At 39.8% G+C, this 14,596-nt stretch overlaps 1 protein-coding gene across 1 annotated transcript in view; it reads left to right on the forward strand.

The window, feature by feature from the left end:
* The window catches only part of SMARCA1 (SNF2 related chromatin remodeling ATPase 1), a 45,658-nt gene extending 31,498 nt beyond the window's left edge, over positions 1-14,160 (forward strand). Inside the window, exons 20-24 of the mRNA XM_083423488.1 lie at positions 245-377; positions 3,255-3,373; positions 3,771-3,983; positions 11,799-11,909; positions 13,670-14,160. Coding sequence (XP_083279614.1) covers positions 245-377; positions 3,255-3,373; positions 3,771-3,983; positions 11,799-11,909; positions 13,670-13,741 — 648 coding nt within the window. The 3' untranslated portion in view covers positions 13,742-14,160. The remainder of the gene's footprint in view (positions 1-244; positions 378-3,254; positions 3,374-3,770; positions 3,984-11,798; positions 11,910-13,669) is intronic.
* Positions 14,161-14,596: the final 436 nt, after the last annotated feature.

Consider the following 14,596-nt stretch of genomic DNA (forward strand, 5'->3'; position numbering starts at 1 on the left):
AAAAGCTTCTCTCCCTGATGCATGGGGAGCTGTGTGCAAAAATAACTCGTTCAACTTTTTATGACTGAGTAATAAACCTTGGATAATAGATGTTTATGGAAATCCTGCAAGATCATTAACCCCTGTAATTATTATGTGACATTGTACCGAAGCATTAACGAGCAAATCCAACTGTATCCTTCTAAGATGCAAGATCTAGCAAAACATTTCCTCCTTCACCTAATGGCAACTTCTTGCTTAACAGGGTTTTACAAACTGGAACAAAAGAGACTTCAACCAGTTTATTAAAGCTAATGAAAAATATGGACGAGATGATATAGATAATATTGCCCGTGAAGTGGAAGGAAAGTCACCTGAAGAAGTTATTGAATATTCAGGTTTGTCAAATATATCTTGGATAATTAAAAAAATATTTCCAAAATGGTTATATTTGTTGGGTTACTTTTGTAGTTCTACAAGGGTTGGCAATTTTGAAGAATGTGTAGTGTAGAAAGAATGCATGGTCCCGCATGGAGAGATTTAAAATCTGCAGAGGGATTATGCTGAGAATGCTACTCTGTAACCCTTTAGCCATTACTATTCTGCACTGCTTTTTAAGTTCGTGACATGCTTCATTTGCCACCGCTGTGGATGGCAAAGCAGGGGTGGAGCGGCTGGATTTATTCTTCCCTTCTCTTGACAGCAATATAATGCTGATAATGATTTTGTTGAGTGATAGGAATTTGGAAGAACTCAAAATGCAGTTCTAATGTATGCAGACATAATTCTGTTTTGCAGCCTCAGCCGTACCTTTTCAAGGGTGAGGTGTGTTTTTAAATAGTTTCAGCCATTTATTGGAAAACACTAGAAATTGCTCCTGCCTCCCTACAAACACGCACATAACACCACATGCTGACTGCCTGTTGTCCACTGAGGTACAGCACTGGGGAAAAAAGAAAGGAAGCAAACTGCTCTAAGGTCACCCAGCGAGTCTCATGGCTGAGTAAGGATTTGAACTTGGATCTGTACATCTTTGGCTGCTTCGAAGTGGATGACCCTTTAGGTCCCTTCCAGCTCTACAATTCTATGATATGATAACCATCCTGTGCCAGAGCTTAGAGTATACTTGCATGTTCATGTTTAATGAAAAGTTGTAATCGGAGGCTTTGATTGAGAGTAGATCAGTTTAAGTGGGGGGGACTACTAGGCAGTTTGCTTCTGTTTGTTTTCTGCTCAATTCCACCCCCCCTCGTCTACCAATTTCCTGTCAAACAACTCAGTTAGCTCTATACAGTGAGGGGGGAAAGTATTTGATCCCGTGCTAAATTTGCCCGTTTGCCCTCTGATGAAGAAATGACCAGTCCATAATTTTAATGGTAGGTTTATTGTAGCTGTGAGAGACAGAATAACAACAGGAAGGCCCCCAGAAACCCAGAAGACAAAAGTCAGAGATTGATGTGCATTCTAATGAGTGAATTAAGTATTTGATCCCTTTGCAAAAGATGACTTAGTACTTGGTGGCCAAACCCTTGTTGGCAATTACAGAGGTCGGACGTTTCTTGTAGGTGGCCACCAGGTTTGCACACATCTCAGGAGGTATTTTGTCCCACTCCTCTTTGCAGATCCTCTCCAAGTCAGTAAGATTTCAAGGCTGATGTGTAGCTACCTGAACCTTCAGCTCCCTCAACAGATTTTTGATGGGATTAAGGTCTGGAGACTGGCTGGGCCACTCCAAGGCTTTAATGTGCTGCTTCTTGAGTCATTCCTTTGTTGCCTTGGCCGTCATTGTGTCTTGGGTCATTGTCATGCTGGAATACACATCCTTGACCCATTTTCAGTGCCCTGGCTGAGGGAAGGAGGTGCTCACCCAAGATTTGACAATACATGGTCCTGCCCATCGTCCCTTCGATGCAGTGAAGGTGTCCTGTCCTCTTAGCAGAAAAAGACCCCCAAAGCATAATATGTCCCCCTCCATGTTTGATGGTGGGAATGGTGTTCTTGGGGTCGTAGGCAGCATTCCTCCTCCTCCAAACATGGCGAGTTGAGTTGATGCCAAAGAGCTCGATTTTGGTCTCATCTGACCACAACACTTTCACCCAGTTCTCCTCTGGGTCATTCAGACGTGCACTGGCAAACTGCAGACGGGCCTGTACATGTGCTGTCTTGAGCAAGGGGACCTTGCAGGCTCTGCAAGATCTCAGTCCTTCACGGCGTAGTGTGTTACCAACTGTTCTCATGGTGACTATGGTCCCAGCTGCCCTGAGATCATTGACAAGTTCCCCCTGTGTAGTTCTGGGCTGCTTCATCACCGTTCTCATGATCATTGCAACTCCACAAGATGAGATCTTGCATGGAGCTCCAGACTGAGGGAGGTTGACAGTTATTTTGTGTTTCTTCCATTTGTGAATTATTGCACCAACTGTTGTCACCTTCTCACCAAGCTGCTTGTCAACAGTTTTATAGCCCAGTCCTGCCTTGTGCAGGTCTACAAGCTTGTCCCTGACATCTTTGGACAGCTCTTTGGTCTTGGTCATGGTGGCTACTTTGGAATCTGCTGGATTGATTGCTTCTGTTGACAGGTGTCTTGTACAGGTACTGTAACGAGCTGGGATTACAGGTAAAACCTCTCCCTTATAGCAGGTGCTTCTAATCTCAGCTGGTTACATACAGTGAAGATACCAAGTAGCCTGCCATCTGGCTGGTTGATAGGCAATCAAATACTTATTTCACTCATTATAATGCACATCAATCTCTGACTTTTGTCTTCTGGGTTTCTGGGGTTTTTCCTGTTGTTATTCTGTCTCTCACAGCTACAATAAACCTACCATTAAAATTATGGACTGGTCATTTCTTCATCAGAGGGCAAACGGGCAAATTTAGGGGATCAAATACTTTCCCCCATCACTGTATGTAACATTGGTTGTTTTCAGTGGGCCTTTTCTGGAGCAAGCATCTGGAGTTCCTTCTTATAGGAGATTCAGATTATTTCATATATTTCCACAAAATCACATCAGAGATGCATTTGTTTTCTGTTGCAAATTTCTTAAGGGACTTAGAGCCTTTGTGGGAAAAGACTTTCTGTATGAAGTCCAACTCACTACATTGTAAGATTTTTTTAAAAAATATTCTAAATATGTATATGATAATATACCTTGTTTAAACTGTGTTAGGCAATATTGGGAAAGAGTAAAAGCTTTAATTATATAAAAGTAGTTATTAATGTTATTTTATTACAAAGCATTTAAGGTGTTTTTTTGAATGCTTGAAATTTTCAGCTGTTTTTTGGGAACGTTGCAATGAACTCCAGGACATTGAGAGGATCATGGCTCAGATTGAACGAGGGGAGGCCAGAATACAGAGGCGAATTAGCATCAAAAAAGCCCTGGATGTCAAAGTAATTTTTCCACAAATTAATATTTCCTCTGATTAATTTTTTCCCTAAGAAACCAGCATATGGTTATGTTCCCCACTGATAAAGTATTCTCAGTCCCCTTCTAATTTTTCAGTACAAAGCTTACACTAATTCAGTGGTGAGCAAAGTTATTCTTTTCTATGATAAGTAGTTTAACTTTATTAAGCCATATGGATTGAAATTCCCAGTATAAACACATTAGGATTGTTACACCAGCTGTAACAATTTTAGTCTTACAACTGGCTAAATAAAGTCTTGATTAGGGGCTGATTTAATGGCTGCTGACTTTAGTATAATCCCACTGCAGCTAAAATAGCATAAATGGCCATTGAATAATATTCATATGCACATTCCTGGTAAAAATCTTTTCCCCCTTTAGATTGCTAGATACAAAGCACCTTTTCATCAGCTGCGTATACAGTATGGAACAAACAAAGGCAAAAACTACACAGAAGAAGAAGATAGATTCTTGATATGCATGTTGCATAAAATGGGATTTGATAAAGAAAATGTGTATGAAGAACTAAGACAGTGTGTACGCAATGCACCCCAATTTAGATTTGACTGGTTTATCAAATCTAGGACAGCAATGGTAAGTAAATAGTGTTGATTTACGTGAGCTTAGTTTTTGCATGTCCCCCCCCCAAGGGTTTTAGGTCTTCCTGTGTTTCATTATGTTACACTGATTTATGTTTTGAATTTGTTAACTTTTATCAAAAAGCAATATAAAGATGTTAAATCAATCATTACGTCATGGGGAACCTGAGCCCTTCCAGATGTTGATGGACTCCAACTCCAACCAGTCCCCCACAGCATGACCTAATTATCATGACTGATGGGAGGTGTGGTCCAACAAAATCTAGAGGATACCAAGCTCTCCATCCCTGGTCTGTATGTATATTATATCACTCTACAAGAGCACCAGAATGAGTATGTATGAGAACAAGTGCATTTAAAACTCTAGTCTTAGAGTTCTTGCATGTCCCTAGCCCTGTCCAGTCAAGATGAGCCCTGTCCAGTCAAGAATCTGGCAAGTACCGCGGCACCCAAAGTCTTATGGGGTGTGTGTGGCTACGCAAATGGACAAGTAGGTGCACTACAGATTCAGCAGCAGTGGTAATGTGAAGACAGCCAATATAAAACCAAGCCCACATGAACAGGAAGTACCACTTGGCTGCTTTCTCTTCTGGCGCTACCATATCTGGAGAAGCTGCCATCTGGAAGTTTGTCCTGATCCTGATATTAGTCACAGATGCAGTGTCTGGTTTAAAGACTGATTTTGGTACAATTGTACATTCACTCATTAACAGTAAATGAACAAAATTACTCTCATTTTCCAGGGTCAGCTGATGCATAGAATAATTCTTCCCAGAAAAACTGACAAACCATAAAATAGGAAGATAGACCTTGAAGCCAATAGTTTTTCTTCTATGTTCATAGCAAAACATGAACTTGTTGTGGGATGGTAGGAGGGTATGCTCTAAAAAGCTAGTTAATAGACGTGCTGATTTAATATTGGTGTCTGATGCAGTTCTGTGGTTTGCTATTATAATTTGAGTACTTCCCAGAAGCATGCAGTGCTGCACAACTAACATCTGTTATATGTGGTTGATCCTGTAATGTTTTTGTTTTTTGAAGGAAGACTGTATGGTAGAGTTGTTTCGAGGATGACATATTTTTCACAGTGGCAATTTAGCAACGGTTCTCTTGATAATTAATTAAAGCCTTGAGGGAAAGATATGCCACTTCATTAAGAGCAGAATTTCTGTTTTTGAACCCAAGAGTCATTTCATTTAGCCTAAGCTGAGTTTTTTTGTCCACTTCTGATATTGCATGGACAATTTCTCTTCTGTTCAGGAATAACTTTTAAATTATTATTATTACTAAAATAAATCTGTACTTCCCTCCCCCAAGGATCTCAAGATGGTTTACAATATAAAATTACAAAAATACAGAACATAGTAACAAACACCTCCCCCCCAGTTTAAAAGGCCACTGTTTGTTTAATTAGCCAAAGATCTGGGAGAAGAGGAATGTTTTTGCCTGGTGCTTTAAAGTTGGAGAAGCAGTGTGAAAATAATGGTTTCAATGCTGTTAGATTGGCTAAAGTCTTCCAAGAAGGGTTACTTTGAGGATGCTTCCCAAAAGGATCAAATATGTCCAAAGGGTTAGTAGTGCCTGAACACCTATGATTGGCAGGCAGTATACCTTTTACCATGTGCTGTGGACAAGTAGTTCCTATGCATGGCTTTTTACATACCACTTCAGCTGGAGTTATCAGTCCTGGCTGTCACTATTCTTCCACTTGAAATTCCAAGCCTGATCATGATGGGATGCAATTCTCATGGTCACAGCTCAAATCTTGTAGAATGGGGGAAAAAAATAACAACAACATGCAGTAAAGGGCAACCAGAATGGTTAAGAGGAACATGTTCCCTATAAGGAAAGATCACAACATTTGCAACTTTTGGGTTTTGCAGAAAGATAAGTAAGAGGTTAGGGAAGAGGTATACAAAATTATGCAGAATGTGGATAAAGAAATTTTTTCTCCCCCTCATTGGGATCATTGATGAAACTGATTGGCTGGAGATTCAGGACAGGCAGATGGAACCACATGCTGTGTAGTTAAAGCATGGATTTTGCTGCCACATGATGTGAAGCTGACCACTACAAGGGCAGTAAATAATAATGGAAGCTGTGATCACCAGTGGGTACTAGTCACAATGACTATATGCTGTGTGCAGAAGCTTATGCCCCTGAATAACAATTTCTGGGGAACAGCAGCAGGAGAGGACTGTTAGTTTGCTTGTGGACATCCAATTAGCTGCTGGGGATACTGGATGCTGGACTTGCATAACCATTTGCCTGATGCAAAAGGACTTAGTTAAAAAAATTCTTTATTTTTAACCTGATTTACAGACTACATTTCAGGGCATGGTTGTTCAGTCATGTGTTCCGGTCTCTGATAATGTTGGGTTTGTAGTTTTTTCAAAATGTTGTCTATCTCTTACTTGTCTTGTCAGAAATGTCTGGCTTAATGTTCATACCTTGTTTATCCAACCAAAATATGCATTTGTTTGCTTGTTACATTTATATCCCACTTTTCCTCCAGTGAGCTCAAGACAGCATATATTTCCTACTTTTTATTTCCACAGGGGCCTGTCAGGTAGGCTAGGATGATTTTATATGTGATTGGCCCAAGGCCATCTAGTAATCTTCATGGCTGAGTAGGGAATGGAACTAGTGTGTCCCGTCCCCCCCGTCCCAGTCTGTCACGCCTCAGTAGCCCATGATATCATATCACAGTGGAGTTTCTTCCTAGAATTTTCTTTTTGTAAAGGATTGCTAGGTAGAAAATTTATAATCTTTTAACAATTATTTCAAAATGCATATACTTAAAAACCAAGGCTTCTATGCATTTTACTTAGAAATTCATCATTACTTTCTGATGGCCACTAGATGTCTCCCTAGTTCTGCCTAAATACATTGATTTTTTCCATGTTTCCCCTCTATGTATTTATTTGAAAATTTCTCTTCAGAAAACTTCTCTTCAGAAACCAATATAAATTCTTTTTTGTTTCTTATTTTCATGCAAGCATATGGCTTACACAGTATGAGCTCATAAATTGCTTGATGGTTTCTATAAAATTCTAGTTTTTCTGCACCAGACTTTGTACTTCACATTTAGATGTTCTGCTGTCATAACTGCCCTTCTTCTTTGTGACTCTGAGAGGGGAATGGTAAGCGCACCGCTGAATTGCATATCTGTTCTCTTTAAGGCGTGCATATGACTGTTCTCTGTATACTTCCTTTCCCATTGGTGCAGAATCATTGGGCTGTGATTTCTCCTTTGAAGATTCGGTGTTCTTTTGTCTTTCTGCTTCACTGGTGGTTTAGATTAAAGAGAGACAATGTGGTGGAACTCCAACTCCCATCAGCTCCAGCCAGCATGGCCAGTGGTCAGGGATGATGGGATTTGTAGTTCAACAACATCAGAAGAGAACCAGGTTGGCTACCCTGGCTTTTGTCCATGGCAGTGGAGAACAGCGCTTCCTCCTTTGAGGTTTACTTGATACTTTCTGCATTTGCTGGAAGTTCCAATTTTTAATAAGTTAAACGATAATGTTTTTTTAGCCTTGTGCCTGTTATGATGCTTCCTCATCTTACTCCATTGACTATCCAGGGTGTTGAGTGCCAGCACAATGGAGTTTATTTTCTGGTAGGGGGATTCTAGTGTAGAAAGGGATAGCTGTAAATGCTTCATCAGTAAGATGTGGGTAGGAGAAGTACAACATTGTTTAAAGCCTAGGATACAAGGAAATATTGTGTGGTGAGAACAAGAGCTCTGTAACATTTACTGACTGTATGCTTTAGGGGTCAATAAGATATGGAAGGGTGGGGGGAGGGAACACCATAGACAGAAATGCAAAAAATTGCTACTAGAGCTTTAGCAAAGCCAGACATGCTTACTTGCTGAGCAGGAGGGATATTATTTCCATAGGTTTAATTCACACAAGGAGGACCAAAAGAAGTAGTGCTGTATTTACTTTTTAACAGTTGGGAAATGTGAAAATTCCTGAATTGAGAGTGCTTTCAGAAACGGAGACTGCGGTTGGCACTGGAATGAAATATCTGTCCTTAAGCCCTGCACTTCAGCACATGTGGGAGTTGGTGTCCTATTCAGTGCTCCTCATAAATTCTTTTCCGGAGGCAGAGCGTTAGGCTTTCTGGAAGCACCAGCAGATATTATTGATGATTTTGTTACATGTATTGCTGTGGTGGTATCAGTGACATTGGTAATCTTCAGTAAATCATGAATTCTCCCTGGCCATACATAATGTATCCATTGTCACAAACACTGTGTATATGTTGGTATACCAGTAAGGAAGAGAAAGAGCACCTGAAAACCATGACATTTTAAAGAAATTGTGGTGTCTGTGTTTACTCTCACATTCCAGCCTACACAGAATAAAATGATTTCATGCATGTCTCTGATGCAAGTTCAGAATGCTTCTTCCATCATGCATGCATCCCCCCCCCTCAAATCTAGTGCATGTTTCAGTCACACAGTCAGCTTAAATCTTAAGGATTCTAGAAAGTCTTATTACCTCTCTGCTTTTGACAACTTTGAATGTAACAATGCTGACAATATGCTGTTAAGCACGTGGGAAGATAGAACAGCTGTAAGCTATTTATATTTCAGTCACAGAATTGGGGAGACCAAATTTCTTCTTCCTCTGGTTTTCCTGAGGAAGAACAAAGGTGCTCCTGCTCGTCCTTCCAATGTCGTCTTATGTCAAAATCAAACCCACAGGTACAGATTTGTGGGAGGCAAAAAGAAACAGCTGTAAGTGATTTTTGTATCAATACTCTTGTTGTTCAGCGGGAGAAAAATCTAAAGGCAGTAAGTGCAGATAAGTTGCCTAGTCTCTCCCCCCCCCCCCATCCCTTTGTTGTTTTGAGGTGGTTGTGTTTTTTGGTCAATCTTGCTCTTTCACTTCTGATCCTTATGTAAGTCAATAGCAAATGATTACTATTTGTAATCTCCGTATCTTCACAGCTGTCCTGTGAGAAAAGCTAAGCCAAGATTCAGCAGCTTTTGCTAAAGTCTTTCCCACTGATAGGAGTTTCATAACCCTTTCTCTGCTGACCACTTTTCTGCTCTACATCACCACCCCTGTTGCTTTTCCTACATATATGACACACACCCTCGGTGCAAATTAGTGTTGTGGATTTATTGAGAGAGAGAAAAGAAAGATTCTTGGCTCTGAACTGCAGACATCGCTTCAATTGAAGAACATTTGTAGTCCAGAGAAATCATAGAATCAGAAAAAGAGTCCTGTCATAAAGTGAAACCCTCAGATGATGCAGGAAGCATACTGCTAACTACATCCCCGTCTTAATCCTACTCAGAGTAGACTCATTGAAGTTAATGAGCATGACTCATTTCATTTGGTATGCCCTGAGTAGGGTTTAGTTTACTACAACCCTTTATTACTATATCTTAAACAAAAGGTTTGTAATGTGAACTTCATGTGACATTTACAATATAAGCAATGTGTTTTCATTTCTCATGTATCCCAAATTTTAGTTGTATTTTAAAGAATACAGTCTTTTAAATTTTTTTTTAATGGGATGTTGGTTTCACGGGAAAAAGTGTCCATGCCTCTAATTGATCCTGTTCTTCCTCTTACCGCCCCTTGACAGTTGGGATTGTTCTACGTGTGTGAAATATTCAACCGAAAATGAGTTTCTGGCTTAGAGCAGTGGGTAATTTTTGAGGCAATGTGAAGTGCTTGATATTCCAGAAAGTTTTATATTGTTACCGAGCAGCTCCTAATAGCAGGTCTTTCCTCCTAAGAAAAGACGTAAGAAGCCAGTGAATCCTATAGCTTGTACATGCAGGACCCAGTTTCTGGTTTGCTTCAGTGCAAAGAAGATGCGGACGTGCAGCTTTTAAACTCAGAAGATGCCAAAAATAACTGAGAACAGCCTCTCTGTCCTCTGCCTGAAATAGAGGCTTTTAAGAAAACTCCTTTGTATGAGACAGCTGCATAGATACGGCGTGACTTTTATACCCGCAGCACTGGGGTCAGAGACTGAGCTGAAAATGACTGACTTCAAGGGATCATTAGGTTACCTGCTTTTCCCTTTTTTCCTACAAATGACATTTCTTATAGAGGTTGAAGAGAAAAGCAGTTGAAAACTTTTCTGTGGGTTACAATGAGGAAAGTTAGAGCATGTGTTTTGCATGCCGTAGGTCTTGGGGTCAATCCTTGGCAGTCACTTTTTAAAAGGATCATGTAGCAGGCAGTGGAAAAGACCTCTGCTACAGAGACCTCATAGAACTCATGCCAGTCAAAGACAACAGTGGACCTAATGGGCCTAACATACGATAGGAAATTATTTTCTTTGGCTGGTTGATGTTATTGGTGATAATCCCTTATACATTGTAAGATCTTCACTTAGCATATCTTAACCACCTGGAGCTTAGGGCGATGTTTCTCAAACTTTGGTCTCCAACTGTTGTTGGACTACAGCTCCCATCATCCCTGACCGCTGCTCCGGCTAGTTAGGGATGATTCATTGCTCTCTGCATTGCTTGTTGGGCAAGGCCTGCTTGATGGATGGACTTTGGAGGCTAGGAATGCTCTCTGATGGCCCTACAAGATGTTGTGACAGTTTATCAGAGAGCCTAAGAGCTCTTTATGCGTTGGATAATGCAGGCAGACCCAGCATGCTTGAATTTAACTTGCGCAATTTCAACCAGCCTGCCTTCTACTACACATGGTTGAGATCATGCAAGTTAAATGCACATATTGTGTGTTTGTACTGTACTCCAAAACAGGCTGAAAATTTTATTTATTTATTTATACATAATTTAAATTTCTATGAACATGCTTCACCCCAAAACGATCCTAGAAGTAGTGAACAGCAGTTGTACTCTTAATTGTTTAAAAAATTATTTCCTTATTACATGTATATGCCTTTGCTTCAAGGAGCTCACTACCACCCCCATTGTTTTCCTTGCAGTGGCCCTGTGAGGTAGGTTAGGTTGAGAGAGAGTGACTGGACCATGGCCACTCAGTGAACTTAATGACTGATTATTTGAATCTGGGTATCTAAATTTAATAACTATACCACAGTGGCGGTAGAATCAGCCCATTTTTAAAAACATAATCTCAATTTATTTTAGCAGTATCTTGAAATTGGATATAAATTAAGTGTTGCAGGATGATTTGAAGTGCTCTTTCAGAAGGTTTCTGAATTATTTTATATTAATTAATTTAAGAGATACTGTGTTTTATATGTAACTGAGTGAAAAGGTAAAAAGGCTGCCATAAAATGAATGATAATGGAATTTTCTTTCTGTGTGTGTGTTTGCATGCATGCACTTTTTGAAAACATTTTGCATGCCATAGAGCACATTTTCATGTGCATTTAGGTGTTAGTCATGCTTTTATTGCAGTTTGTTTTAGATGAGCCAGCTCGGCAAGTCTAAAGTGCAAAGCTCTAGAAGAGTCTTGCTGAAATCAGTAGCTGTGGCAATTTGTATTGTCTCTTTGTAAGTTGTAAAGCCCTTATAATACTTGTCTTTCTAAGTTGCTGTAGAATCTCATAGGACATAATTAGAGAAAAATTCAACATCCCATTGAATTTTATCATTAAATACCCATTGATTTTAATTACTCTGTACTGCACCCTAAAGCTACAATCAACAATATGTTTTGCTAACATGAAACACATTTTAAAAGGACTTTGTGGGTGTCATTTTAGAATTCTGACAGGTATGAGTGATCTGCACTTTCTCCTCTGAATGTCTTGCTTGCTTAATGTCTCTGTATGTTTGGCTAGGTTGTCACAGAATTTGATATATATACACATATATATTAATCTTATTTCTCAGGAACTCCAGAGACGCTGCAATACACTCATATCACTCATTGAAAAAGAAAATATGGAAATTGAGGAAAAGGAAAGAGCTGAAAAGAAAAAGCGGGGAACAAAAGCTCCAGCGGTAATCAATCATCAGCACCCCTTCCAAACATTTAAAATACTTATGTTGCACTTTTTCGACATGTTTTCAAAGTAGCTTAGAATGCAGAGAAGAATAACATAAAACAATACTTAAAAAATAAATAGGATTTTAAAAACATAAATAACCAGCAGATGAGTGAGAAAAGTCACTTTAGGAAGTCCAAAGGATGAGTAGAGAGTTTTTACAGTCCTTCTGGAATGAAAACAAGGTGGAATAATTCCTCACTTCCAAGGTCCCTGATTTTAGTGGCAGATGTTCAGATTACACAGAATAGATGTTAACTGAATTGGGCCCGGGAAAACTGTGGCCCTTAAGATGGCCATGATGGCTTGGGGTGACAGGAGTTGGACTTCCCAAAAATATCTGGAGGGCCACAAGTTTCTCACCTTGGATGCAGGAAGAGACAGTCTCTAAAGTATGTGGGTCATAGGCTTTTCAAGTTCAAGGTTCAGGCTTTGTAGATGAACTATAATAGTAACTTACTTTGAAAGTACTGTAGTTACTGAGGTAGAAACAAATCATAGCACAGCGTGCTTAGAGGTTTCCTTCTCCTTCTCCTTTGTCAGAAAGAGACCTGCTGTTATGACATCAGGCCACAGCTTGTTTTCAGGTCCCTTGCTTTCAGAACGGGAATAGATGAAGGTCATATTGGTAGCTTCTGTGTAAACTTGGTCCACTTGGTGGAAACCTTCATGGTTTCTGGGAAAACCAACTGCTGACTACTGCTATGGAGTATTTTATGGGGGGAGGAAAGCTCTGTGCATTTGCCACTTTCCTATCCCACTTCTTTTGCTCCAGCTCCCCTCCTCTGTTCCACTTGGTGACAATAAGGCAAGTGGGAGGTTGGGGGAGGCCTTCCTGGTGATTTTTAAGCTTGCTGCAGTTGTAGACCATTGAGCCCAATGTACCTGTCAGGGTGGGAAAGTTCAGAAGAGATAGAGCTGTGCTTTTGTATCCCCTCCTTCCCACATTCCTGGCACTTCTGACTTGCTACAGCATGACAAAACAAAAATGCTAGAGTCAGAAACGGAAGTACTGATGAAGGCTTATCCTCAGTTCTCTAACACACTGGTTTCCACAAGGGTAGATAATAGGAAAGTAGAATGACAGGGGCAACCCCCTGTGTCATCCTTTACATTTACCTTTCCTAGCACAGGTGGTTTAATGTGACTTTCCTTAGTGCTTCTTAGACCACTGATACCTAGAAACTGAATTCTTGATGGATCTTTCATTGCCCAGTCAATGGCAAATGCTATTTAACAAGCATAACCACATATGAAATAGCAGCAGCATCTGTAACAATAAAACAGAATAGTGTATGTTTCTGATCAGCTAGCATGGTCAGTATTCTTGCTGATTTGAGTTCCAGTTCAACAAATCTGGAATGCACCAAGTTAGCCACTCCTTGCCTTATCAGTCTTATCCTTAACCTTTGTAGAACATCCATTCTTACTGGTTTTGGGAATAGCTGTGCTATACTCAAATTGGGTACCTTGCAAACTTAAGACTTAAAACTGAAGTTAGGACTCTTTAAAACTGAATCTTCTTTCAATGCCTCTGTTAGATTGCTTTTGAACTTACATGGATGAAACCCAGAGAAATCTAGGATCTGTTGTTATTTTAACTGGCAACTTCATGGTCTATTGGATTTCATTACCTTTATATACATTCAGCATCAAACATTGTTAAGATGGACAAAAATGTGACGACTTCTCTCCCTTCTCACCTTTTTTTTCCAGTCACAAAAAAGAAAAGCAGACTCTGCCATAGAAAGCTCTGGAAAAAAGGATGCCAAGAAAGTGAAGACGTAAAATTGGGAAAGAAAGCTCAGTTTAAAACTGCCATTTCCCCCCTTCTCTGTCTTACAGTGTTATTGACACTGTCTGTGTATTCATTATACCCATTCCCCCCAAAATCTTCCCACCGGTTTCAATTTTTGCAAACCTGTATATTTTACAATGCTTTACCTAATGTGTAGTTTTTTATTTTATGCATTCCAGTATTTTTGTGCACTTGTATTTTGCGCTTTTTCTGCATTTCTTGAGCAAAATTTTACTCAGTCCTTGTTCTTCTGAAGTTTGTGCTGGGGCTTTTAGCTTTCATATGTTTTATATGCTTTGACAAAAAAATAATAATAACTTGATTATTCTGTTGTTGTATTATTGTTGTTTCCTACTTTATATGATCGTGGAAAACCAAAATGAATTAAAATGACCAGAGGAGAAATATACTTTTAATTTGTTTTGTTTTTTCTCTCTCTCTTCAGCCCACTCCATCTTGTAGTCTGTCCCTCCTCCCCCCCCCCCACTTCTATACAGTGGCTTAGATAACATTTACTCCTAGGGTAATTGACTATAAGAGGAAGTATCTTTTTGTATGTGTGACCATGGTCCCGTTTGGGCTTTTTATCTATCAGTTCCTGGGTATCTCTTAGGCAGAAGCAGAAGTAGGTGGTAAACAGGCTGTACAAACCACAAACTAAAGGTTGTGCAAAAAGTATGTTTTTTGTTTTTATATAAACGCCTCTCCATATTAAAAGCTCCCTGCAAATAGACAACTTAACATGAAGGGAATGGGGTGGATTAGACACCTTCTCTCTCAGCCGCAGGCATTTTATTTACCTCCCCCAAACCCCCTCCCACAACAACTCATATCTATCGGCAACA

This window comes from Podarcis tiliguerta (assembly GCF_965153285.1).
Source record: "Podarcis tiliguerta genome assembly, chromosome: Z".
NCBI lineage: Eukaryota > Metazoa > Chordata > Lepidosauria > Squamata > Lacertidae > Podarcis > Podarcis tiliguerta.